The 22,549-nt window shown below is 52.8% G+C and overlaps 6 protein-coding genes across 6 annotated transcripts; 3 read left to right on the top strand and 3 right to left on the bottom strand.

The window, feature by feature from the left end:
* Positions 1-95: 95 nt before the first annotated feature.
* COCSUDRAFT_44410 (hypothetical protein) lies at positions 96-2,250 on the bottom strand (the record flags this gene model as incomplete). Its single annotated transcript, XM_005644019.1, has 6 exons — positions 96-298; positions 517-630; positions 840-975; positions 1,377-1,569; positions 1,741-1,901; positions 2,137-2,250. 6 exons carry the CDS (start codon positions 2,248-2,250, stop codon positions 96-98), a joined length of 921 nt encoding a protein of 306 aa, XP_005644076.1.
* Positions 2,251-2,578: 328 nt separating this feature from the next.
* COCSUDRAFT_67684 (zf-AN1-domain-containing protein) lies at positions 2,579-4,425 on the top strand. Its single transcript, XM_005644020.1, has 3 exons — positions 2,579-2,772; positions 3,036-3,431; positions 3,686-4,425. The coding sequence occupies exons 1-3, from the start codon at positions 2,690-2,692 to the stop codon at positions 3,789-3,791; spliced, it is 585 nt and encodes a 194-aa protein (XP_005644077.1). The 5' UTR covers positions 2,579-2,689; the 3' UTR covers positions 3,792-4,425.
* Positions 4,426-5,181: 756 nt separating this feature from the next.
* COCSUDRAFT_48772 (hypothetical protein) lies at positions 5,182-9,718 on the bottom strand (the record flags this gene model as incomplete). Its single annotated transcript, XM_005644021.1, has 9 exons — positions 9,374-9,718; positions 8,764-9,018; positions 8,247-8,417; positions 7,809-7,960; positions 7,329-7,474; positions 6,831-6,958; positions 6,370-6,553; positions 5,775-5,990; positions 5,182-5,360 (listed from the first exon to the last, which is right to left on the bottom strand). Exons 1-9 carry the CDS (start codon positions 9,548-9,550, stop codon positions 5,182-5,184), a joined length of 1,608 nt encoding a protein of 535 aa, XP_005644078.1. The 5' UTR covers positions 9,551-9,718.
* A 167-nt stretch (positions 9,719-9,885) lies between these two features.
* COCSUDRAFT_48773 (cytochrome c oxidase subunit H) lies at positions 9,886-11,726 on the top strand. Its single transcript, XM_005644022.1, has 5 exons — positions 9,886-9,980; positions 10,363-10,476; positions 10,636-10,718; positions 10,922-11,003; positions 11,358-11,726. Exons 1-5 carry the CDS (start codon positions 9,942-9,944, stop codon positions 11,409-11,411), a joined length of 372 nt encoding a protein of 123 aa, XP_005644079.1. The 5' UTR covers positions 9,886-9,941; the 3' UTR covers positions 11,412-11,726.
* A 640-nt stretch (positions 11,727-12,366) lies between these two features.
* COCSUDRAFT_54538 (TPT-domain-containing protein) lies at positions 12,367-17,057 on the top strand (the record flags this gene model as incomplete). Its single annotated transcript, XM_005644023.1, has 9 exons — positions 12,367-12,650; positions 12,891-13,046; positions 13,282-13,380; positions 13,510-13,595; positions 13,942-14,060; positions 14,602-14,761; positions 15,159-15,338; positions 15,898-16,059; positions 17,022-17,057. Exons 2-9 carry the CDS (start codon positions 12,920-12,922, stop codon positions 17,055-17,057), a joined length of 969 nt encoding a protein of 322 aa, XP_005644080.1. The 5' UTR covers positions 12,367-12,650; positions 12,891-12,919.
* Positions 17,058-17,993: 936 nt separating this feature from the next.
* COCSUDRAFT_54539 (hypothetical protein) lies at positions 17,994-22,141 on the bottom strand. Its single transcript, XM_005644024.1, has 8 exons — positions 22,067-22,141; positions 21,808-21,955; positions 21,156-21,279; positions 20,661-20,847; positions 20,119-20,214; positions 19,577-19,732; positions 19,006-19,173; positions 17,994-18,711 (listed from the first exon to the last, which is right to left on the bottom strand). Exons 2-8 carry the CDS (start codon positions 21,822-21,824, stop codon positions 18,575-18,577), a joined length of 885 nt encoding a protein of 294 aa, XP_005644081.1. The 5' UTR covers positions 21,825-21,955; positions 22,067-22,141; the 3' UTR covers positions 17,994-18,574.
* Between the last annotated feature and the right edge of the window lie 408 nt (positions 22,142-22,549).

Here is a 22,549-nt window from a genome sequence, read left to right on the forward strand (position 1 = left end):
GACATCAAAGCAGAGCGAACAGGAGAAAGGGCTGCCGCCTCCGGCATGCATCAACGATGCAATGATTCCCCCGCCCAGGAGTAGTAACTTGCACATCAAAAGGAGATGCACAGCTCAAGTAACATGGAGCACGCCTGTGACTGGGCCCCGTTCTGGCGCTGCTCCCAGGGAAGGACGACGTTCTGCCGTGCAGCCGCCTCCTGCTGAGTCAGCGTTAGTCGCATTCCCCCACCCATCTTCTCCGCCAGCGCCGCCAGTGCAGCCGCTTCTTTGGACGCATCTTCACTTCTGGTGCCCCCTGTTGAACGAAGAAGGGCTCAATATCTTTTTGTCTTCAACTTGTAGCAGACATCATACCGTGTGCGCCTGACTTGTAACGAAACCTGTTGCAGGTCTTCTGTAGGACAGTCATGATTTCTTGATTCTCGTTAATGACACAAGAACCTAACATACCATATTTTCTTTACCGCCACCACAGTTTAATGACGAGTCTAATCACATCTGAACGGCACCCACCTGGAGCATTGCCAAGTTTTCCAGCCGCTGGGGTAGCTCCCACTTCAGGCTTCACCTCTAGGAGAGTCCCATCCGTCAGGAGTTGGTAGCAATCCTTAACCACCTTCACTCTGCCTGTCTCACAGACACACTCAAAAGCCTGATCAGCAGCCATACATTGTCTCCATTGACCCCATTTGGAGCAGCTAAAACAATCCTGCACTGGCAAAAATGACGCGCTGAAACATCTGCTTGCCCTAGCTGTCAAGCTCATGTGCAGGAAAAAATCGAGAACCGCTCGTGACCAGCATGTCTTTTCACATTGCAGAGAGTCAGGGAAGGACCTGTGCGCTGCTTGATTCGTGTTTCCAAGAAGACATCGGCAGCAGATGGGCTGACTGCTTCGGGCGGTGGCATGAGCTCAGCCACACACGCAGACATCCGCTCCAGGGCCTGGACAGTCAATGCCTTATGCAAATCCTGTCCACCCAGCAGACAAATGTATCAGCACTTAGCACAGCCCTGAACAACACTTCGGCACTTCCTGTAATTGTGCTGAAGGGCATGATAACATCTTCATTGTCTACGTGGAGCACAGACACCACGTGCTAGATCTATTGGCAACAGATGACAACAATCGACACTGATGGGCTTGTCTGAATCCTACGTCCTGCAACATGCCGGGGGTAGGCCATTCACCGAGTGGAGAGTCGCCAAGACGCAAGACACCGATGGCGCATGCAGGATCCTGTCTAGCAATTCCAAGACCTGCGGGATCAGGAATCAGCTCCGTTTGAAGGCAGTCCTGGCTTTGTCTATTCAACTGAAACGAAGGACCTGACTCCTGCACAGCAGAAGTGGCATCTGGAGGATCAGATTACCTTATGCTCTGGGTGCAGGAACAGCAGCGAGCTCAGAGAGTCAATAATGACCGCCACGGTCGGAGCTGCAGCTGCACTGCTGTCCGAAGGTCTCCCACTTGTGCTTGCGCGGATTGTTGTGGGCTCTTCTGACCCTTCTCCAGACTGTCTGGGTTCTCGAAGAGGGACTGCCTCTGAAAGTTCCTCCAACGCCCTGCAACATGCTATTGTTGTCACTCTCACATCAATGTGCATGCCCCCATGCTTTGATTGCGCACGCACAGGCATTGCCCGAGCCTTCTGCGATGCTGTGCCTTGAAGCTTGTCTCACAGTAACCGCGAGATACAATTGCAGCGCAAGTTGGCAGCAGGGAGGGTATGTCACCTGTCGCTGTGCGCATCAAGCCGTGTGACGTGCAGCTGTGCGCCCAGTATTCCCTTGCAAGTGCTCGAATAGCCAGCGCTGGTACCGCTCAAAGAGATGCAAAGCACCTCCTTGGCCTGGGCGCGAAGCTGTTTCACAGCGTTGCAAAGGTCCACTACAGCCTGCATGACAGCAATGCACATACGTTATCTATCAGCTGCAGCACAAGATCTATCTATCTATCTATCTATCTATCTATCTATCTATCTATCTATCTATCTATCTATCTATCCATCAGCATAGATTGTGTCGGCACCAAGCGCATCAAAGAACACCTGATGGACACGGGTGCACAGATCCTATAATCGTGTGCAAGGATATGGCGGATCTTGCAGCTACTGTGTATATCGATATCACCTTCGAGGCAACAGCTGGGCCACCAATTGATGGCACACTGTCCTGGAAAAGCGCCAGCGGAGGAGGTCTGGTACCAATGGATCCATCTCTCAAACATCTCAGCAGCTCGTCCATTGCTGATGAGAAGGAAGATGAGATTGCGGCAATCTTATTGCCTACTTTAATGCTGCTCTACCGCTGATGCAAGTCGCACATAACGTTTATGTTTGCACACGCCCTCTCGTGAATTGATTTTTCGTTGAAGCACAGCCTGGCACATGCTAGAGAAACAGGATCAAACATTCGGTGCATTTGCTGTGAGATGGTACTGTCACACGCAGATCAGCGATCTCCGAAACCGCGTTTCGAAAGTGCACAACCTGACGTCACAGCTGCAGGGAAATAAATTACAAGCGGGCCTTACAGCATCCTTCTGGCAAAGCACCAGAAATGCAGCAATTCTCAAAATTCCCAGTGCTTGCAGCAACGTAACGGAGATTTGAGGAGGTTGTCTGGGTCTGGTCTGTGTCCGTGGTTGTGCCTATCCGTAGAGGACGCCATACCTTTTGTCAGGATGAGCCACGAGTGCCCAGGAGACCAATTTGAGCAGGAAGCCAACCAAGCCCGGCTGTGCAGCGCTGGCTGTGGGTTCTTCGCGTGAGTTCCTCTGCAACCTGTGCATTGAAGTCCTGGGTCCTGGCTGATATCTTGCGCAGCACCTGTCCTTAAATCTGGTTTGCTGGACAGTCCCTATTCCTGTTTGTCCGTCAGCTCAGGCGTTTTGGTCGACTTTTACAATAATCAAATATATTGTTTCCCTCTGCATTGCTGGTCAGGGGATCGTCAGATGGGTTACATTGGTGGGCCACGCGGTCCAGACTCTCCAGAGACTGAGCCTGGTTTTGGTCATCTCTGTATAGGAACCCCGCCTGTTTGGATATGTGCTCCAAGTGCTACCGGGAGCGCACGGCAGAGGATGAGCGAACAGCGGCAAATGGTAAAGCAGCGGCAGCGGCCTTGAACTCTTCGCGGATGGATATTGGGAAGCCAGCCAGCCCGGTCCTTCCACCGCCTCGCCCAGCCCCTGAACCTGTGCCCTCGGCCGATGAGCCCAAGATGGAGGCCATGCGTGCGATAGAGGAGCCAGTTCAGGAGGAGGCGCATGCCCCGACTACCTCGGCGTCCGCTGAGGAGACCAGCGAGGAAGAGAAGCGGCCAGCGCAAAAGAACCCCGGGCGCTGCTTCTCCTGCAACAAGCGCGTGGGCCTGACCGGGTTCAAGTGCCGTTGCGACTACGTGTTCTGTGCTGCACACAGGTGAGTTGAGCGTTATGATCCAATGCACGTTCCAGACAACCTCGTTGCAAGACCTTTTAGGGAGATTTGGGGTTTGGCTAGAAGCAGTTGCTCAGGTGCGAGGTAGGTGGGGCCTGCCCTTGGATCAAGTCAGCCTTTTATTTGTCTTTTTTGTAGTCACGAGCCTGGATCATCAGGGGCATGAGCTTTGAGCTAGATAGTTGTGGGTACTTTCTCATCGGGAATCTGAGCTGGCACTCTTGTTTGTTTTGTAGATACGCAGAGGCCCACGAGTGCAAGTTTGACTACAAGTCAGCAGGGCGGCAGCAGCTTGCAAAGAATAACCCACTGGTGCAGGCTGCCAAAATCGACAAGTTATAAGGGAGGCACAACGCCGCAATCTAGGATGTTCTAAACGTGCGCGCGGCCCCAATTGGGCCTCTGCCTTGCAAAAAGAGATGTGAAAGGTTCTTGTGTACAGTGTTGGTCTTGCTGCTGTGTCACCGCTTGCAGGCAGTCCTGCACGGCCCAAAGTGGGCTCCTAGGTGGGGTCAAGACTGGAAAATTGTTCTCAGGACCCACGGTTCACAGATCTCTTGTGTGGCGTGCTAGCACGTGCACAGAGGATGCAGGCTGCAGTGACATGGGGTGGAAAACCAGTGGTGGGCGAGATTTGCTGACATTCTTTGCTGCTACCCAATTGGGCTGGGGAGGGGGCCTGGCAAACGAGCTGCCCTTCTCAGTTCCCAACCGAGCATCACCCTGCTTGGCTGTGCGCGGCATAGGACAATGAGTGAATTCTGGGCTGAAAAAGGACGGAAATGAGTGGGAAGGGTCTAGGAGGGCTGCTGGTGTTTGTTGGCTGCCCTGTTGCTTGACAGGTTGTGCGACAATGCTCCCATTGTGTTGATCTGTACCATAGAGCAGTTGCATGCTTAGGTGTGGTTGTTCGTCAGTCTGTGCGACGTTGTACCTTGATCATGATGCAAGCATCTGTATTCTTCTATCAGGCTTCTTTGAATCAATCAAGATCTGAGCCTCCCCCGGACGTACAGACCATGCTGACATCGCCATTGCAAGCTGGCATTTATGACCAAGTGACCTGAGAGAGCAGCTGGAGTTTTTGCAGCGCTGCTTGAAAAATCAATCCCCGCCATGCTTCAGCTCTGATGCTGCTTGACAGAGCTCGTGTCCTGTGAGACCTGGTGCTGCAGGACATCAGGCACGTTGCAAACATGTACATGGACCTCCTCCACACACTGATGTGAAGCCACAGCGCCTGCAGCTGCCTCGCGTCCCTACACTGGTGACTCTACAATGTGCAGGAGCTTAAGAGACTTACTGATTACAGGCAGCACTCTTAAATATCAATTTGCAGCCAAGGCGAGCTTGACAGAGCACCACTAAAATTTGCAAGAACAGCACATGCTGTACAATCATACAAATTAACACCACAGTGGCCAAACTTTCAGAGCACTTCTTTGAATTCCTACACATGTACAGGTCCAAGCAGTGACTGCATAGCAGTCCAACACACCATATACTATAGTATGCATTCCTGTGCACCTTGCTGACCGAACTGTTTATAATGCGCTACAGCATGAATCACCACAAAAAGAACCCTTTGCAACATGTACAAATCTGCCCAGATGGGCCGTGCCTCTAGCCTTGCCGCACTTTTCCACCCCTGAATTGTCACCGCGAAGCTATCGAATTGGCACTGTAGAGGCTAACCCGTGTAAAAGGCCTACATTTCGTCCACTGCGCATATTTATGGGCTTGGCTGCTCTGCTTCCTGCGCCGGGCTCTCAGGCTCAGGCGAAGCCGCACCCGCAGCGGTGCTGATGCCGGCATCGGCCGAAGCGACGGATGCCGGAGGGGAGACCGGGTGCGCGGCCGGGACCGGCCGGGGGATTGACGGCTGAGGCACGGCGGGCGGCTTCCATGCATCTGCGACATGCAACATAGGCTCAGAAGGCGGCATTAACTCCGCAGACTCAACATGTTCCCCATGTTATTTGATTGTAAAAAGACAAGTTTGCAGCGCACAGTAGCTTTGCGCTTGCTACTTTGTCTTGTCAGATGTCTTGACGACGGCGGTGGAAAAGCCATGGACCCTCGGCACCGACTTGCAGCAGTGCATCTTGCATGCAGCACAAGCAGGTGCCCAGTGCATGAAGATATCTGCAGCCCTTCAATAATAAAGAGATCAAGGGCAAAACCTGACCATTCGACATGAACATCAAACCGTCATCCTGTTCAGCTTCCCGCACGCGCACTCGCGCACAGAAGACCAGAGCACCGCACAACATGATTCAAACAAGTGGTAGCCTGCCTAGGTCACATGCAAATCCTAAGGCGCACCAGCAGGGGGACTGCTGCTGCTGCCGCTGGCGCCGGCGGTTTTGGCAGATGTGGCCTGGTCAGCGGCCTTTACTGCGGGTTTTGCAGCCTGCGCAGCGAAGGAGGGGCCTCCGTCCGCCCAGGGGGCACGCGGGGGGGACCGCTCCACGTCAGCCGGGGGGACCGCGGCGCGAGTCGCGGGAGGGAACGCCCCGGCAGAGGACGTGCGTGGGACGGCTGCACAGACAAGGCATCCTGCTTCAGCGCTCAGCTGATTGAGTATCAGACAGACCTGGAGCCAGACATACTGTACCCTGCAAAGAAAATGCCAGCAGAATGGCAAGGAACGACCCTTGCGCTTGTAACCAGGATGGGCATTCTGTATACCCTGCAATTGCACAGCATGTTTGACAAGCTTCTGTCAGCACGGCCATAGATAGATGCCTGTCTGTGCAAGCGCATGTCTGAGGCCGGACGCAGGCTCTTAGTTGGTAGCAACCCTTATATCGTCACCAATGGGTTGAAGTCGCCCGCGCTGGTGGTCTCGACACGCATTCTCTTCACAAAGACAAGGCTGTGAGTCGCGTTCAGTCATGTGACGGCATGCCGCGCGCACCTGCGGTGGCAGGGAAGGCGCCGTTGGCGACAGGGGAGTCGGGCGCGGAGGCGGCACGCTCCCATGGCTTGGGCCGCGGCTTCATGCGCGCACCGGGCGGCGGCGCGGACGGATTGGGTGGCACATCAACAATGTCATCGCGGATCCCCGGCGGCGTCTGACCCTTCTCCAGCATCTCCAGCACCTGCGCGCGCAATTTCTCTATGTTTGTGTCTAGTTATTCTCTCTCTTGGATGATTGCCAGCGCGGACCATGCATCTCATGATACATGAGTGGAAAGCAGTTCCTGCCCGATGCTGCCGCTTTAGCGTCTGACGCGCGTGTGTTAAAGGGCGCAGCAACAGATGCCATAGAGAATATATGGCGACTGATAGGATTCAGACCCCTGCAGGCAAGAATCACTGCTTTGCAGGACCCAGTGAAAAAAAAGTGCAATTGGGCAAAGTACAGAAGCTTCCCACCTCCATATAGGAGGCTGGGTGGGGCGGCTGCGGCAGAGGCTCCGGCTCTGCTGTGGCGTTCTCAGCGACCCCATTGGCCATGAAAGGAGAGGCCCCGCAAATCTCCTGGATCCCATTTGTCTGCACACCTGTGTTGAGCACCACAGCCCCTGTTAGCCCACCATCTGGATGGTGTGCAATGAGCACTTGTAAGCGATTGCTTGAGAAAGGGAATACCGTATCTGTGCCCGGCGCTGCCATAGAGACTGTAGATACAGCCCCTCTTGAAAGGCAATGCTATGGGTCAATTTTCACCCCGGTACATGGCTCGTGACCTCTCTGCAAAAGATTGCCATGCAAGAATGTGCCAGGCGTTCCTCGTGACCCACAAGCAAGAAGCCCTACGTACACATTAACGCACGCAGAGTGCATGAGTGTGTATTATCAGGGTCCATGGGTTGATTGAATTGTGGCTTTGTCCTTGGTTGATAGGTTTTGAGTGCATATGGTGCATCTCACCAGGGGATGTGAAGGGGTCTTGCACAGTAGAGATGGGCACAGGCCGCGCGGACAGCTGTCCGGCCACCATTGCAACCATTGTCTTGATCTCATCCAGTTTTCGGCCCTCCGCGGGATCCGCCACCGCCTTGGCCGGGCTGCCAAACCTGCAGCAGCACACCAGTGTTACTTATGGCCGTGAGTAGGCGCACAATGACCTCAAAGCAACGGAATGCTCATCATGAATTCGCTCTCCACTTGCACCAGCTCGTTAATTCCAGCAACTGGCAAAAAATGGTATAAAGTCAGCAATCATAATTTTTCGAACACGCTCATCAGCTGCGCTGTCAGCAGGGTCGCTACAACAAGGAGGCAGCACCTCGAAACCATTGCCCAGTGAGCACCTTTGCAGAAGACAGATGCCCACGAAACATCACTAGACTTTGGAACATCACTAGACCCCCCCCATAAATATGAAAGGCCATGAAAGAGCAGGCGCACTCGTTGAGAGAGGTTGCGAGCACTCGCAGCTCTGAGCGCAGCTGCGCGAGGGTGACGGTGTCTGGCGTTCCCTCCACTGCGGCCGCCTTGCCCTTCTCCAGCGTCCCGATGGCCTCCTTCAGGTCCCCCAGAGTCTTCTGCATCTCCGCCGTCTGCACAAGCCAAAAAAGATGATTCGGGATTATTTTTTATGCGAATCACGTCCTGCGCATGCCATTGCCTGGCGGTTTGCCTTGATGGATGTCAGGATGCAGCGCTGCAGACTGCCTGTTTGCAACTTTTCAAAGAACACTCCACATCCGATGTGGTAGAAGAGCGGTCTGCAGGTCCGGGCACAAAGCCACCTTTATACCCAACATGCACACATTCTTCCAAGTCCTTTCTGGAATTTCAGTGGCTATGGCTGAATGATGCAGCACAGGCAGTTGGAGCACCAACCTGAGCCTGGATGGCAGTGGCGACCAGCCGGGCAGTCTCCTCCGCCTTCTGCTCGGCAGCGGCCTTGTCGGAGTCACTGCGCCACTCCTTGTACCACTGCGAGACCTTGGGCAGCGCATACTCTTTCACTGCGTAGCCCAGCGCTGCCACCAGGCCCAGGCCAACCACAACCTGCAGCATGCAAGCAAATGTCAAAGGGAACGCATGCAGCAGGACACGAAGTCGAGAAATGTCATGATTTCAAACTGACATGGAAAGACAGGCATGCACTCATGTGATGGTACCATATCATGCAGAAAGTGCATGCACAGACAAATCGCTTGACTAACAATAGCAGATCAGAAATGGAAGGGGTTGGCAACACACAAAAGCGTTCATGTCACCCACCCTTCACTAGGGCAACAATACATGGCGGCCATTCCTTCTCAGCTTGGCTCGCACCAAGAGCACAGCCTGTTCCCAGTAGATGAACGATCGCATGGACATGACGAGGGAGTTCAAGACGGCAGTAGCGCACCTGCGTCCATCTGATGGGCTGCGGAGGCTGGGCAATCGGCTGCGGCTGCAGCTGCTGCAGCGTGGCAGCGGTGCCAGTAGGGAAGGGCTTGGGTGGGGGCTGAGCAGCAGGCTGCGCAGGCAGGCCAGAAGAGCCGGCTGGCACTGAGGCTGTGGGGGTGTCTGGCACGCGGCGGAAGGCCTCCTCGATCTCGGCTGCTGTCAGGCCCTTCTTCTCCAGGAAGCTCACCTTGGAGGCTGCTGAGGAGCCGCGCACCTGCGCAGGTGATCAGGCCTGAGGTCCGAGGTGGAATATTGTGGAAGGCCCTCGAGGCTCTGGACACGTAACCTGTTAGCAAGACCAGTTTTAGAGCAACTGCTTAAACGTTTGATCTGCTTCATATCCTTGGGGGTTGACGTGCAATCAGAGGGGACAAGGAGAGTGAAACGTAGACACATGAGGTGGCGCCATGGCATTGGTGTGTGGGAGCGTCTCTTGCAGGCTACCGAATGCAAACACAAAGAATAACCCAGGAAGACAAGGATCACGACAGAGGCAGTACACCTTATGGTCGGTTGAACCCACCAAGGTGACTTCACGATCGGGATACCAAAAAGATTTCATTACGCACCTTGGGATGAGACAGGAAAGAGACGGCGTTCTGAATCTGGTCTTCTCGCAGAGATGCTGCCGGGCTGCTGGCCTGGAGAAGACCGTGAGCAGCGTCAACAGGAACATCCTGTAGGTTCTTTGCAGTGCCATCTTGCCCTTGTTCAGCTCCCGGCTCCTGATTATCGACATCTGCCATTTCTTGTGCTTCTTTAGGATCTCTAGATCCCAGCCAATTTTGTTGTAGTCAGAAAGCACAGATCAGCTTCACAGGTATTCTGGAAGCAGACCTCCGATCTGCCCTACAGAAAGGAAGGGCACAGCCAAACTATGGTACTACCTGCAGAGTATATGGCGTAGGGCCGTGCTTGGGACATTCCCATTGAAACGTTCTGCAAACTGAAACAGGTCCATCGTCCAGCTCAGCCTGATCGGGGGGTCCAGGTACTAGCGACGGGGGAACCGCTTGTAGCGGCGCTAGGGCATAGCGTGGGTGGCAAGCGGATTCTCTCGTTGGATGTGGGAGTTCTGGGAGAAGTGAATCAAGAAACAGCGCCGAGTCATCCGTTGGCATCAGATAACGAGCAGCAATGGGCAACACTGTGTCATACTGTGAGCCTAGCAGCAAGGTGTGCACCATTTGCTCCTGCTATCAGTTTCGTGTGTTCGTCGTCATCGATATTAGGATTAAATATCTTGTCATCCAAGGTTTGGTATATTAGACTATCTTGTTCCAATGGGCCGTCCCATCCCTGCCGCAGACCAACCCAGATTCCCTGTTCTTTCTCACCAAGACTCTGTAGTGACTGCACTGTAGCACATTCGCTCTCAGTGTAGCAGGGATGTGAAGTGTAGGAGGGATGGCAAATAATAGGTTTGGATCTGGCACCCATAGGTCTTGCTTTGCTTCTCAAGTGAAAGGTTTCTACTATCTCTAGTGGGCAGACTCATTTCTTCAAAAACATACCCGTCTGACAACTGATTCTGAATGACGGCTTTGTCCCACTCCAGGAGGAGCTCACAGCCGATGAGCCTGCAGCGGAGGAGCCAGCAGAGGAGCAGGAATCAGAGGAGCCTGCAGCAGTTGAAGAGGAGGAAGAGGCGGAGCCAGCCCCTGAAATAGTGGTGCGTAGGGATATCTTTTCCAAACTTCAGTGAAACGTCATGGACTCGATGCTGTGCTGCACAGACCTTGCTGCGTGCAAGAACAGCTCCGAATGGCTCTGGAGGACCCGGGTACTTGCAAGGAAGGTTCTGGTGCTGAGCTGATGCTGCTCTGCACAGGTTCGGACAGCGCCATACGACCCGCGATTCCCATCCACAAACCAGGCCAGGAACTGCTACACTCGCTACAATGAGTTCTACAAGTGAGCCTTCGGTCCTCCAGTAACTCATTCTATTGGTGGGAACATTGCAGTCAACATGGCCGTCTCCACGCTAGTCTGATTTTGACATCTTGTGCCCTGAGTAAATAACCCAATTTATTGACAGAGGGTCTCAGGAAGCTCTTGCTCCAATGTATCTGAGTTCCTGTGCTATCTGACATGGCCCCTGGATGCATCTGTGTCAGGTGTGCGGCTGAGGCAGGCGAGGATGATGACAAGTGCAAGTTCTACCAGAGGGCCTACCGGTCAATCTGCCCAGGCGAATGGGTGCGTCCAAGCCACGGGAACGGAGTGTGCTTAGACGGATACCTGCACAGGAGTGCTCTGTGGCGCTTAATAGGCCAGTAGTATTGGTGTGCATGTTCGTGCCCATCTTGATGTCAAATCAGAATAAGTAGACTTAATACCAATTGGTATGGAACTGGCAATATTGAAAGTGAGATAACCACCATGCGCCATGTCACACTTGTGTCTTCAGTTTAAGAGCGCACAATATTTCACAGTTCCTGCTGCGGTGAATCGTTTATGTATCTCAACTACTCACTTCTGGGGGCTTGATCTGAGACAGGTAGCATTTTTAATGTCCTGTCTTGACAGAATGCTGCCTACTTGAATGTGCAGGTTGAGAGGTGGAATGAGGCGAGGGATGCAGGCAACTGGCCTGGCAAGTACTGAGAGAGTTTGATTCTGCTGTGGTTATGCAAGCGAGTCTCTGCAATACGTCATGGCAGTTCCTCCGGAGTTTGCAGGCACCGAGGCTGCGTGCAGGGATTGTTTCATCGCTGATTTGCTCACCACCTATTACTGCCGAGCCTGCACTGCTTGTGTTTTGAATATGGGGAATAAGATTTGCCTTCAAAGCATGGTTGTTGAGGGGTCCTGTTGGTTTCATTACGAATGGTGACATCACCCTGCTGGACATAGTGTGAAACTTTGCCAGTGTGGCAAGGATGTGACTGTATCCTGCCTTGTAAGCCTCAGTATGGGTACTCTGTTGGCGCCGTGGCGCATGCAGAGCAGTGCAGCATTTGCATTGGCGGCAGGTGCAGGCATGCGCAGGCACAGCTGAGACTACTGGTATGTGGCAGGGGCACTGGTAAGGGCTGCGGGCACATGTACATTGTGATACATGCATCTGGAATTTTGGTGGTCCTGCATGCAGTGTGGATCTTACGCGAGCATGCGCGCAGTGTGCTCATTGTGAACAGATGGCACGCACATGAGCTGGGAGGGCTGCTGACCGGCATCATCATTGCACGCCTGTACAATCTCCAGTTCGGACTAGTCATATACATTACTATGGTCATGACCAGCCAGCGCTGGCTGGTCCAGCATAGCTCCAGCTCCAGCGCTGGAGCTATAGCGCCGATCATGATCATGACTATTTCAGTATATGTCAAGCAAGGTCCCAGGTCTTGTTCCATCGTGCATCTTCAAATCACCTCTGCTCATGCAAGCTAGAATTTCAAAAGGCCCAGCGTTGCACGCTGCGACCAGAAATTAATCTGGTGCAGTTGCAAGCACGAGACGCTTGATTAGGCACTCAGTCCAGCTTGAAAATTTACGAGAAGCGGGAAGGCTTCCCGATCTTGGGCCCAGGCGAATTCCGCCACTTGCATAAGATCGCAGGTAGACATCGGGCATCATTGCAAAGTCGCGCGCCTGCCGCAGCGTCCAGCAATTGTCGTACAGCTTAGTCTGCGGTTGACCAGGAAAGGAATAACCCACATCCTGCAGTCTGGAAGCTTTCTTGAGGCTTCCAGTCAGCATTCGGATTCCTGAGAGTGGAAATACTCTTGGAATGCAAGTCGGGCTGCTGACAGACGCCTAGTAGATGAAAGCGGCTTTTCTGGGCGCAAGGGCAAAAGGCATCAGTTCTACTTGAGGACTGCCTTTGGGTATAAACACGATCAGGCAAGTCGAGAGTCTGCGTGATCCCATGCAAGACAAACTCATGCGCTCTGATTCCCGATCAGCGCAGACTATGCATGCTGATGGTCAAGAGTGACTCCTGCTAGAGCTGAAGAACTTGGGGATCTCTACAAAGCAAAGTAGTCATGGTCTACTTTCCATGCATCACTTATTCGGAGTTGAAATGCACATATGCATTACAGTTCTGATATTACGACCTCGCTGGCGGCCGTTTCACTGCAGGGTTGTCCGGGTCCTGAGGTTTACACAGCATGGGCCTCTCGGAACAGAAACTGGTGATGGACATGGCGGCATGGGCCGGCAATGTTTCTTCATCAGTGATGATCATTTTTGTCAACAAGGTCCTGATGAACGCCACCGGCTATGGCTTCAAATACGGTGGGTGCCCTTTGAACGTATATATTACGATGGATAGCGTCCTGAGACTTTCAAGTCGTAGCTTGTGCACTCGGATGCATTGAAGGCCCCCATTCTGATGCAGTATCATTCCATTTCTCTGCGCAAGCTGTGCCACTGGAAGAATTCCGCACAGTGCATGAAACTCGTTTGGATGCTGCTGTTGTCCACTTTGATTACCACTTGGAAGATGAATATGTCTCTATCTGCTGTGCAGCCACGACACTTTGTGCTCTGCATTACATGGCTTGCACCATCAGTATCTGGATAACTCAGGCCATGGGAGGCGTGAAAAAGGTCACCTTACCCTTTACAGGTATTCCAAACTCCTGAGAAGTGTGCTTGTTTGCAAGATTGCCTGGACACGGAAGTTTGCAGTCCATTTGCTCAATGTTTCCAAACAAGGATACAACTCTGAGGCTAACTTCTTTCATCATGCTTGTAGATCTTCTGCTCTTCACTGCCACAGCCAACCTGTCCATTGTCTCACTCAACCTGTCCCTCATGATCAATAGAGTTGGTTTCTACCAGGTAATCCACCTCTTCCATACCTGCCTCAGGCCTTTCACGCATTTCTCAGGACCTCTGCAATTTTGCTCTGTTGTCATGCAATTTGCAATCCTTTGCTGCATGTCATCCACGTATTGCTTTTGTGTTTGGCTATGCCCGGCTTGAATAACCAGCCCGCCATTTCATGTCCTTCGTTCGCTTGTTGCATTACACTGTATGAATGGGTGATGGCGTGCCTGAGCACATGCAGCAACAGTGGATCAGCAATGGAATTTGTCAGACAGACATGCAAGCAACAAAGGGGATGACATGCAATTTGCCTGGCTCTGTCTCTAAGAGTGTAGTATCTGTGTGCAAATGCGTGCAGATTGCAAAGCTGCTCATTGTCCCCTTCGTGTGTCTGGTGGAGAGATTCTGGTTGCAGCGCCACTTCAGCCGTCCAGTCATTGCTTCCATTCTGGTCGTTGTCGCAGGCGTCGGCATTGTGTAAGTTCCGTGCTGCCGCCTTGTCTTCTGTTCATTTGACAGGATCAGTGCTCACCTGATAAAACGCAAGACAGAACCGTGGTTCTTTGAGGTGACAGCAAGACTTGACCAGTCTGGCAAAGCTACATTCTGCATTCAATCTGTGATCATATGACTCTAAAGCACCTGCTGATCCTGCACTGTTTGTCTCTGCATTGTCTTGAATTATGCCCTCATAGCCTGGTAGATGGGAGTGCTGCGGTGACCACAAGAGAAGAAGTGATTCACGGCAGCTCTCTTACGCCCTTGTCTGCTCTAAACTGTCAAGGCAGCAATCTTAAAGCCAACAGCGTTGGTCACTGCAGCGCGCGCATGCAGAAGTCAGCCCTGCAGGCTGCTTCCGTGCATCTTTTCGGAGGCTCAACTACTGCAGCAAATATGCGAGATGCACACCAGGAGGCTGCGCGCATGCAGCCATAAGAATTGCAGCTTGCTCGCAAGAGTACCAAGCCTTACTTGGGAATGGCTCGTTGACGGGCTGTGCTGGTTTGGTGGGGTGCAGGACGGTGACGGATCTGCAGGTGGAGAACAATATGTTGGGGCTGGTGGTGGCGGGCCTGTCGGTGGTGTCCAGCGGCATGCAGCAGATCTTCTGCCGCACCATGCAGCAGAAGCACGGCCTGTCCAGCCACGAGCTGCTCTCCAACACAGCCCCTGCGCAGGTGCCGCCCCATCATGATTATGGCAATGTACACCTGGTGCATCTACATCGCCCCTGACACATCTTCTGTGCCGTCTGCTGCTGGTGTCCCCCAGTCTTCTGTTGTGCACCAGTAGGATCAGAATAATGTATGATTGAATAAATATCCGTAGGAAAACTTCAGCAAATTTCCTGCAATTGAACTCATTTTGCGCAACGCTTGAAACAGCTGCGAGTGAGGCCCCCGCTTTCAGCAAAGAAACACCTGCGCATGGGGATTGAATAGAAACAGACCATCAAGCATGCGCAAGCCTGCACAGGTACTGGCATGACAGGTCATCTTCTGATCGGATGTCCAGTCAGCATTGGCACGCATGCATGCAGCGCGCGACTCAGCCGGTTGTGTGGGCACTTCACAGGGGTGGACACTGATGCTGCTGGGGCCTTTCTTGGACCGCTACATCAGCGCCGCCTGGGTGTTCAACTACGACTGGAACGTTCCGGCGCTCACGTTCCTGGCGCTGTCCTGCGCGTGCGCTGTCGGCGTCAACGTATCCCAATTCATGTGCCTCGGCCGCTTCTCCGCCGTATCCTACCAGGTTGGCACCCGCGCTCCTAGCAGTCACCTCATCTTGACTACTTTGACGTGGGCATGTCCCAGAGCTTCTACACCACAGAAAGCACGTTGCGCTTGATAAAGTGTTCCAAGTGGGGCTCAAACTTTGCCCAATAGATAGTCAAGAGGAAGGGGACCAGTCGAAAACCAATGTACAATTTTACGTGTCACTTCCATGCACCGCAAGTCATTGCGGCTCAAACTTTGCAGACAGCAACCCCTGCGGAATGCTTCCTTAAAACAGCTGGCCGCTGAGCTTACATCCTAGACAGCACAGTTGATTCATTTCCTCTGCATCCATCTCATGCTCTTTTGGAGACCCAGAATTTCGGGGACTCTCTGCTTTCCCGTCATGTGTCCTCACAGGGCTCTCAAAGTCAGGGCAAGGCACCTGCGCGGCATGCAATGCTGTAATGCTTCTCAGCCCTTGACAGGGAAGCATCCACCGCGCAGCAGTACTTGAACTAGATCCCGGCTCCTCGTGCAAGATCTTGACGGTTGACTCAGTCCTTCAACACTGACAGTATGTGGTGTGCGTGCAGGTGTTGGGCCACAGCAAGACGATGCTGGTGCTGCTGGGCGGCTGGGCATTCCTGGGGGACCAGATCAATCTGAAGCAGCTGGCAGGCATGGCCCTCGCAGTCGTGGGCATGGTGGCTTATGGCGTTGCCTCCAACCAGTACGCCACACTTCCCCACATGCTCGTGCCCTTGAACCTCCCTGACTGCGCCACTGGTCCCCTAATGCTGATCCCCTGGCAGCTCCCTGACTGCCTCAGAAGTCCCCACTTGAACAAATATTGACGAATGCATGACTGTACACCAGATGAAAGGCAGTTTGGCCTGATCATGCACAGCAAGGCTCGGGTATGCTGACATGGCGCATGTGCATGCACTGCTCGTACCTTCCTCCAATCTTGGATGATGGTGTGCCAGCAGCTGCTGTTGATCTAAGCACAGGGTGTCCATGAATCGTGAGCCTCAGTTTTGAGTTCAGTGGACCCCAAGGTGCCACCTTGACATGCTAAAACATGCAGCACCTTCCAGTAAAGACAGAGTTGCAGAGATAGCCCGGGTCGCTCACAGGGGCAGTAAATCTTTCTGGTACTGTGAGACAGGACATGGTCAGAAGTTCCCACACCAATTGCACCCAAACAGGGACTCCTTTTGCCGACACCATGTCATGCGCGCCCACAGGAAGTCGGCCGCGCCGAAGGAGAAGCCAGAGGAAGCTGCGTCCCTGCTGGGTAACAAGGCACATGACAAGGGCAGCGAGACGCGCGTCGACATCCAGGTCCACGCTGGTAGCCAGGTCAGCCTTTCAGCCTGTCTCCCATGGAAGTCAAACATGCATTACATCCCCAGTCACCGGATCCCAACAGCAGCAATAAATGGGCCCTGACCTGTTACATCCTTCCCCTGGAGCTCCAGGGATACTGCTTCATACCCCGTCCTCATCCCCTGAGTCTCAGCAGAGAGAATGGCAGCGTACATGTTGTTGATCGCAGGCTGCAGCCGATGCTAGGTTGAGCCTCATTGTTTGATGACAGAGAAAGTGTGTCTGGAGCTTGCATGGACTCTGTTCTGACAGCACAGAGGGACATGACATGCTGTCCTCAGAGGGAAAGAAGGTGACACTTGTACTGAGATAACATTGCTGTGCGCAGGGTTCGTTCGGCACAGCCAAGAAGGAGGAGGTGTGAAGGCTGCGCGCCAGCAGGAGCCATGAGACTGACAATACACAGCGGGCGCCCTTGAGGCGATTGGCAGAAACGTAAACGGCTGTATCAGGGGCTCAACCGGAAGAGTATCGAGTTCATGCTCTACTGTACTGTGATTGCACAGCTGCTAGCTTGCAGCACTGTCGTGAGGATGAGCGCTGGGACTGCCAGTATTGAATGATAAATTATAGTAATTGCATAGGTGTATTCAGGGGTACGGGTACCCTAGTTTGATCTGAACCATAATTTAAAACATACTCCTGGTGGCAACCTATTTGAGCAGGCTGTCTTGCCACAGATGCATTTCTGTTACCAGCGCAGGATTGATGCGTAGCATTGATTGTGGATGATCATGGTTCACATTCCATGCATGGGATTTAGCATGCACTGCATTGCAAACTGATAGTATGACAGGGGGAACGCCCAATAGCACTTTCGTTGCCCACATTGTTTGGGGCTACAATACTGGCAGGTTTGAGAGTACAGTTCATTGTGCCCATGTGCACATGTTTTTAGGCTTTCCTGAACAAGAATCTTGTTACAGTCTTGGTGGTCTTAAGATCATTGGTGGAAAGGCCGGCGGGGGGCGCAGCCGAAGCCCTCGCCGCCGCCTCCGCAATATAGAGCCGGCTGCGCAGGTAGCCCTGCAGACACAGGGATGATAGGAGCTTGTTGGCCAACGGAAGGGAGATAGAAGCTGATTAGCGGCGGTCTAAGCGGCTCGGGTAGAGGAAGACCACGCATTGGAAGCGCGGCGCACACCACTAAAGGCGGCTGGCAAGGAGAAGGCTGGCCACGCCAGAAGGGCGCAGCTGCATTCCTCAATGATGATATTGTAAGAGAAGTGCTGTGCACTCGCTCATGTATTATCGTCCTTGTTATTATTATTTTCTGCATTTTTGGCCTACAGCACATTTTCAGACGTAAGTTTACAGATTACCATTGCAAGCTGGACAGCTGGACCCTCCTGTAGACGGTACAAACACTGAGCACATGACAAGACAAGGGCTAGCCAAAAGAACTCACACGGTCGGCACTGACCATCATCATCCATGGAGATGCGTGAACGTTGCGCTCACACAATAAGTGCCCAAACACTCAACATGCTACACGTCTTGCCACGTGGTCACCCATTTAGAATGCAATCTGCACAATGGCAGCATTACATGGCCCATGGACGCCAATTCGCGGTCTGGCAAGCTGTTCAGGGTGTCCACATCCACCAGGACCACTTTGGGCTGGTAGAAGGCGCCGATCATGTTCTTGCTAAGCGGGTGGTTCACGCCAGTCTTGCCTCCCACTGACGAGTCCACCATGGCCATATGCATAATTGTAGTTGGCTACACTGTAGGAAGACAGGTCAATAACGAAGTTATTGCTCACATTTCGGTCCCACCCCCGCCGCAACCCGGCTCAAGGCTCCTTATTGCTCACCGAGCTGGTGCTGTCCAGCAAACAATCAAACTGCTCGTACTGATCCCTCCAGCGCACACCAGCATTCACACTATGGTGAGCTGCTTGCTCTCCCAGCCCGGCGTGAGGTGCTTGTGGGTGTCGAAGAGCTCTGTGATGGCAGCGACAAAGCGCGCATGCACTGCATCCACCTCCTGCTGGCTGGGATCATCCTGCTGCACCACTGCATGCAGAGACACAAGTGGCAGTCAGGCTGAAACTGCTGAAAATGCAAAATGTACACAATATAGAAACTACATTTATTCTTAGAGATTATCAGGCATTCTCTCTTCAGCATGGCTGAAGAAAAGAAGGCCACTATATGCATACTGTGACTCACTGAAGAATTTACAGAAAGAGCCTCTTTGCACAGAAGCTTGCGTCAGCCGCCTCACTCCACCTCTGTAGTACTTAGCCCCCAGTATATGTGTGGCGCCTGCAGAACCTAACCAGCAAAAGTGTGATCGTGGGAGGTCACCGCGCACAGGAGTGCCCACGAGGGAGATGATGTCGTGCTTGTAGGGCAAAGGGAGCCCCCATCGGCCCCAGAAGAGACACACGGACATTCGCATGCGGCGTGACCAGTCGCTGCTGCCCGTGCATCGCAGCATCTGGCTGCTGCCCAAGTGATACACCGGCACAATATCTGCACGCAGCAATCTGAAAATCAATATCAAAGTCAGCATCAATAGCTGGCTGCCAGGCATGCATCCGGCGCCTCGGATTTGCCCTGGTGGACCAAATGGGCAGGCCATGCTGCGATAGCTATAAAGCAGATGTTCCGCATCTCAGCTAAAAGATGTTTGACGCAGATTCTCGTGCTCTCAGGGGGTGGGTTGCCATTAATTTAGAAAATAGACTGCCTGGCATCTTTTCACAAATTTTCACCCTCCAGCCAGAGCATAGACAAAAAAGCAGCGGTGGAAATCGGTTGTTGCATAATTTCCACTTGTGAGAGAGCACATTCTCTCATCCCCGGCGCTCTCTCTGCCTATAGTGTTTGTGTTTGCATCTTTTTTTCGTTAAAAGAGTGGACGCGAGGGTCTCACCGACACCAGACTGGATGGCACATTTGATAAAGCCCTTGCGCTGCTGCAGGAATATGCGCTCATGCTGCAGCGTTGCCCCATGGAAGATACCAGCCACGCCCTCCACTATGATCCCCACGGACGCCCTCTTCAGCAGCCGCATCGTCACCGGCTTGTCTGCACACGCATTTTATATAATGGTTATAAGTATACAATCATTATGGATGGTTTTTTTTGAAGGCAAGGCTCTCAGAGGGGGAAGCATTGATATGGACACTGGCTCTCAGCGACTGTCAGAGTGCCATTCCTTTGATTCTGGGAACCACGTGATGCTGAGCGAATCGCAGTGATCCAACATGGCCATTCATGCCTTCCTTCTGCCGCGGGGTTTGTCCAACCAAGAAGAGATTTGCACATCTTCCCAAATGATGCTATTTGGAAATGATAACAGCACTGAATCAGCCAAATGCATGCTTACTGAGAGGTTTCTCGGCACTCAAACGTTCCTGCAGCATTTTTGCCTTGATCTACAAGGGAATGTGGCTGGTAGCGGTGAGACTGACCTGCCGGCTTGCAGCCCATCCAAGCAAACATGTGCTTGAAGAATGGGATCTGCAGCAGCACGGTGGCCACCAGTCCAATCATGGGAGCCGGGACACCTGCATGCAGCACGAGAAAAGTATGAGATCTGCCCTCACCTGTGCCAAATGAAGAGCAGCAATGGAATCAAGTTTACTAGATTGGTCCCACACACTCGCAATGAGCGAGCTGTAGGCTAGTTTTATATCTTTTTGGGACTCATATGCAGGAACTTGGTGCACAAGTGCCAAATGTGCACACGATTCACCCAAGAAACATCAACAGCATGTTCAGCAAACTTCAGAGGGCATTCCATAAGGAGGATGGTGCGCCAGTAGCATAGGAAGCGCATGCATGCAAAGCCACGCCTCTCCTAGGTCACCACTGTCACCGTGCAGACCTTTATAAAAGCTTTGCACATTGAGTGAGGGTGTTTGAGATACGTGCAATGCATTGCATGTTGTTCCTATTGATGCCCTCCTTATTTTCAGATGTCTTGTGAACAAGTGGCCATGGGCAGTATTACCTGAGAGAGGGTCGCCGCAGAGTGGAAACGAGAGCCAGGAGCCCATGGGGAAGACTGCATGGGGGAAATGCGCGAAAATGTAGTGGCGCCCGGGGTCGCAGAAGGGCGGTTTCGGGACAATGCCCCGGAACCTAAAATAGCGTCGCCAGGTGTCCCACACCCAGTGGTGCAGGAACGCCTCCCACCTCTGACCCAAGCCAGGCACAGTCATCAATAAACTAACAAAATGAGTAAAGCTAAATCTACTGAGATTCCACAATGATATAGCTACTGCAGTGGGTCTGTTTGGGTGGAGCAAAAAGGAGCCCAGAGATACTGGAATTCATGGAAAAACACCAACACATGTGCGGCATCAGTTTCTGCATGCACAGAGAACAGAACTTGAAAAGGTGACATGGCAAAGTTCTCAAGATGGACCGGCACACACTAGTTCTGAATCCCACTGAGGGGACCATCCCTCCACTTTTGGACAACGGAGGTTGGGGGGCAGCTCACCTTGCCTGGAGGCAGGTAGGCTGCTGCAACTGTGACTGCCAAGAAGGCTGCGGCCAATTTGCTGCCATACAAGAGCGTCCCAATCATGCATGCCAGCCACAGAGGCGGAAGTACCCATGCCGACCTGCGCATGACAGGCACAAATGTCATGCCAGCTGTGGCTGCGGTCATCCCTTTCATACGCGAGGTGACGGTCCCCTCATCCCTAATCAAATGTGATAGCCATGCCTTGCTGTCAGCATGATTGGCCATTTCCGAAGGGTCCCATGCATGCATAATTATGGATTGATGTGCCTGCTAGGTTGGACACATGCCGTGTCCATGGCCATGCACCCATGTCATTTCTTGCCTTGAGACAACCCAAGGCAGATTGCCTCTAGCGAGGATCTGTTTGCCAGCGTACACCTAGAGTGGTCCGCACGTAGGCACTTGCCCTGAGCAATTCCTAGTATCTCATCCATCTGTGAATTTGCCATTGTTTCGAGCTCCCCAGCCCCTCTCTTTGCAGCTCGATTTACATTTGGGCAGGCCATAACAGGACTGTCCCACCTTTCTCAGGTGCTCTTCTGCATTGCGCGGACTAACCAATTGTTTGTAATGATACGTACGAGACTGAATCAGGAATGCATGCTGGATCAAATGAGAGGCTCACCCAAACACCAGCTGCATTGTGACGAGCGCTGCAGCCTCTTCCCACCACGTGTTAGGCCGAGGGAAGGGTATGTCCTCACTGCACAGTGACTGCCCTTTGCTGTAGTATGCGACGCTCGCACTGCAGTTGTGAATGTACCCGGCAAAGCCTGCGCAGCATGCACACTGCCATGATGCCAAAAGAGTGACCGGACGCAGTAGTAGAGGGATGACAACTACACATGTGTGGAACCTTTCAAAGGCATGCAACACGCTCACACCTGCAGCAAGGGCTTTGCCATAGGCTTGCAGCTTTTGCTGATCGTCCAGGGTTCCGTCGGCACCGTTGGCTGCTCTGGGGCTTGAGAACCCACTGCCCCCCATCCCCTGCAACAGCAAATGCGTAGCTCGATGAAGCAGGCAGCAATATGTAGTGGATTCATTCTATATGATCCTCCTTTACGTCAAAAGCCTCGAGCATCAAGGTGTGTTGTCTGGATGCTACAAGACCACAAACCCTTTGCAATCATGCTATGGCACACAGCCTTGGACTAGATTAAAAGGATGCATTTCGCAACTTATAACGGCTCACGTCCCGTAAGTAAGCAAACTATAAATAATATATCATCCGATATCATATAAGCACTTCAGTAGCAATCAATAAGGCACTCTCACTGATTGGGTCGTCGTACACGCACCATCTTGCAGCTAGATTCCTCCACGCGCTACTAAACAACGCTCCAGTTTCCTTTCGACAAGCTTCG

This window comes from Coccomyxa subellipsoidea (genome assembly GCF_000258705.1).
Source record: "Coccomyxa subellipsoidea C-169, whole genome shotgun sequence".
Taxonomy (NCBI): domain Eukaryota; kingdom Viridiplantae; phylum Chlorophyta; class Trebouxiophyceae; family Coccomyxaceae; genus Coccomyxa; species Coccomyxa subellipsoidea.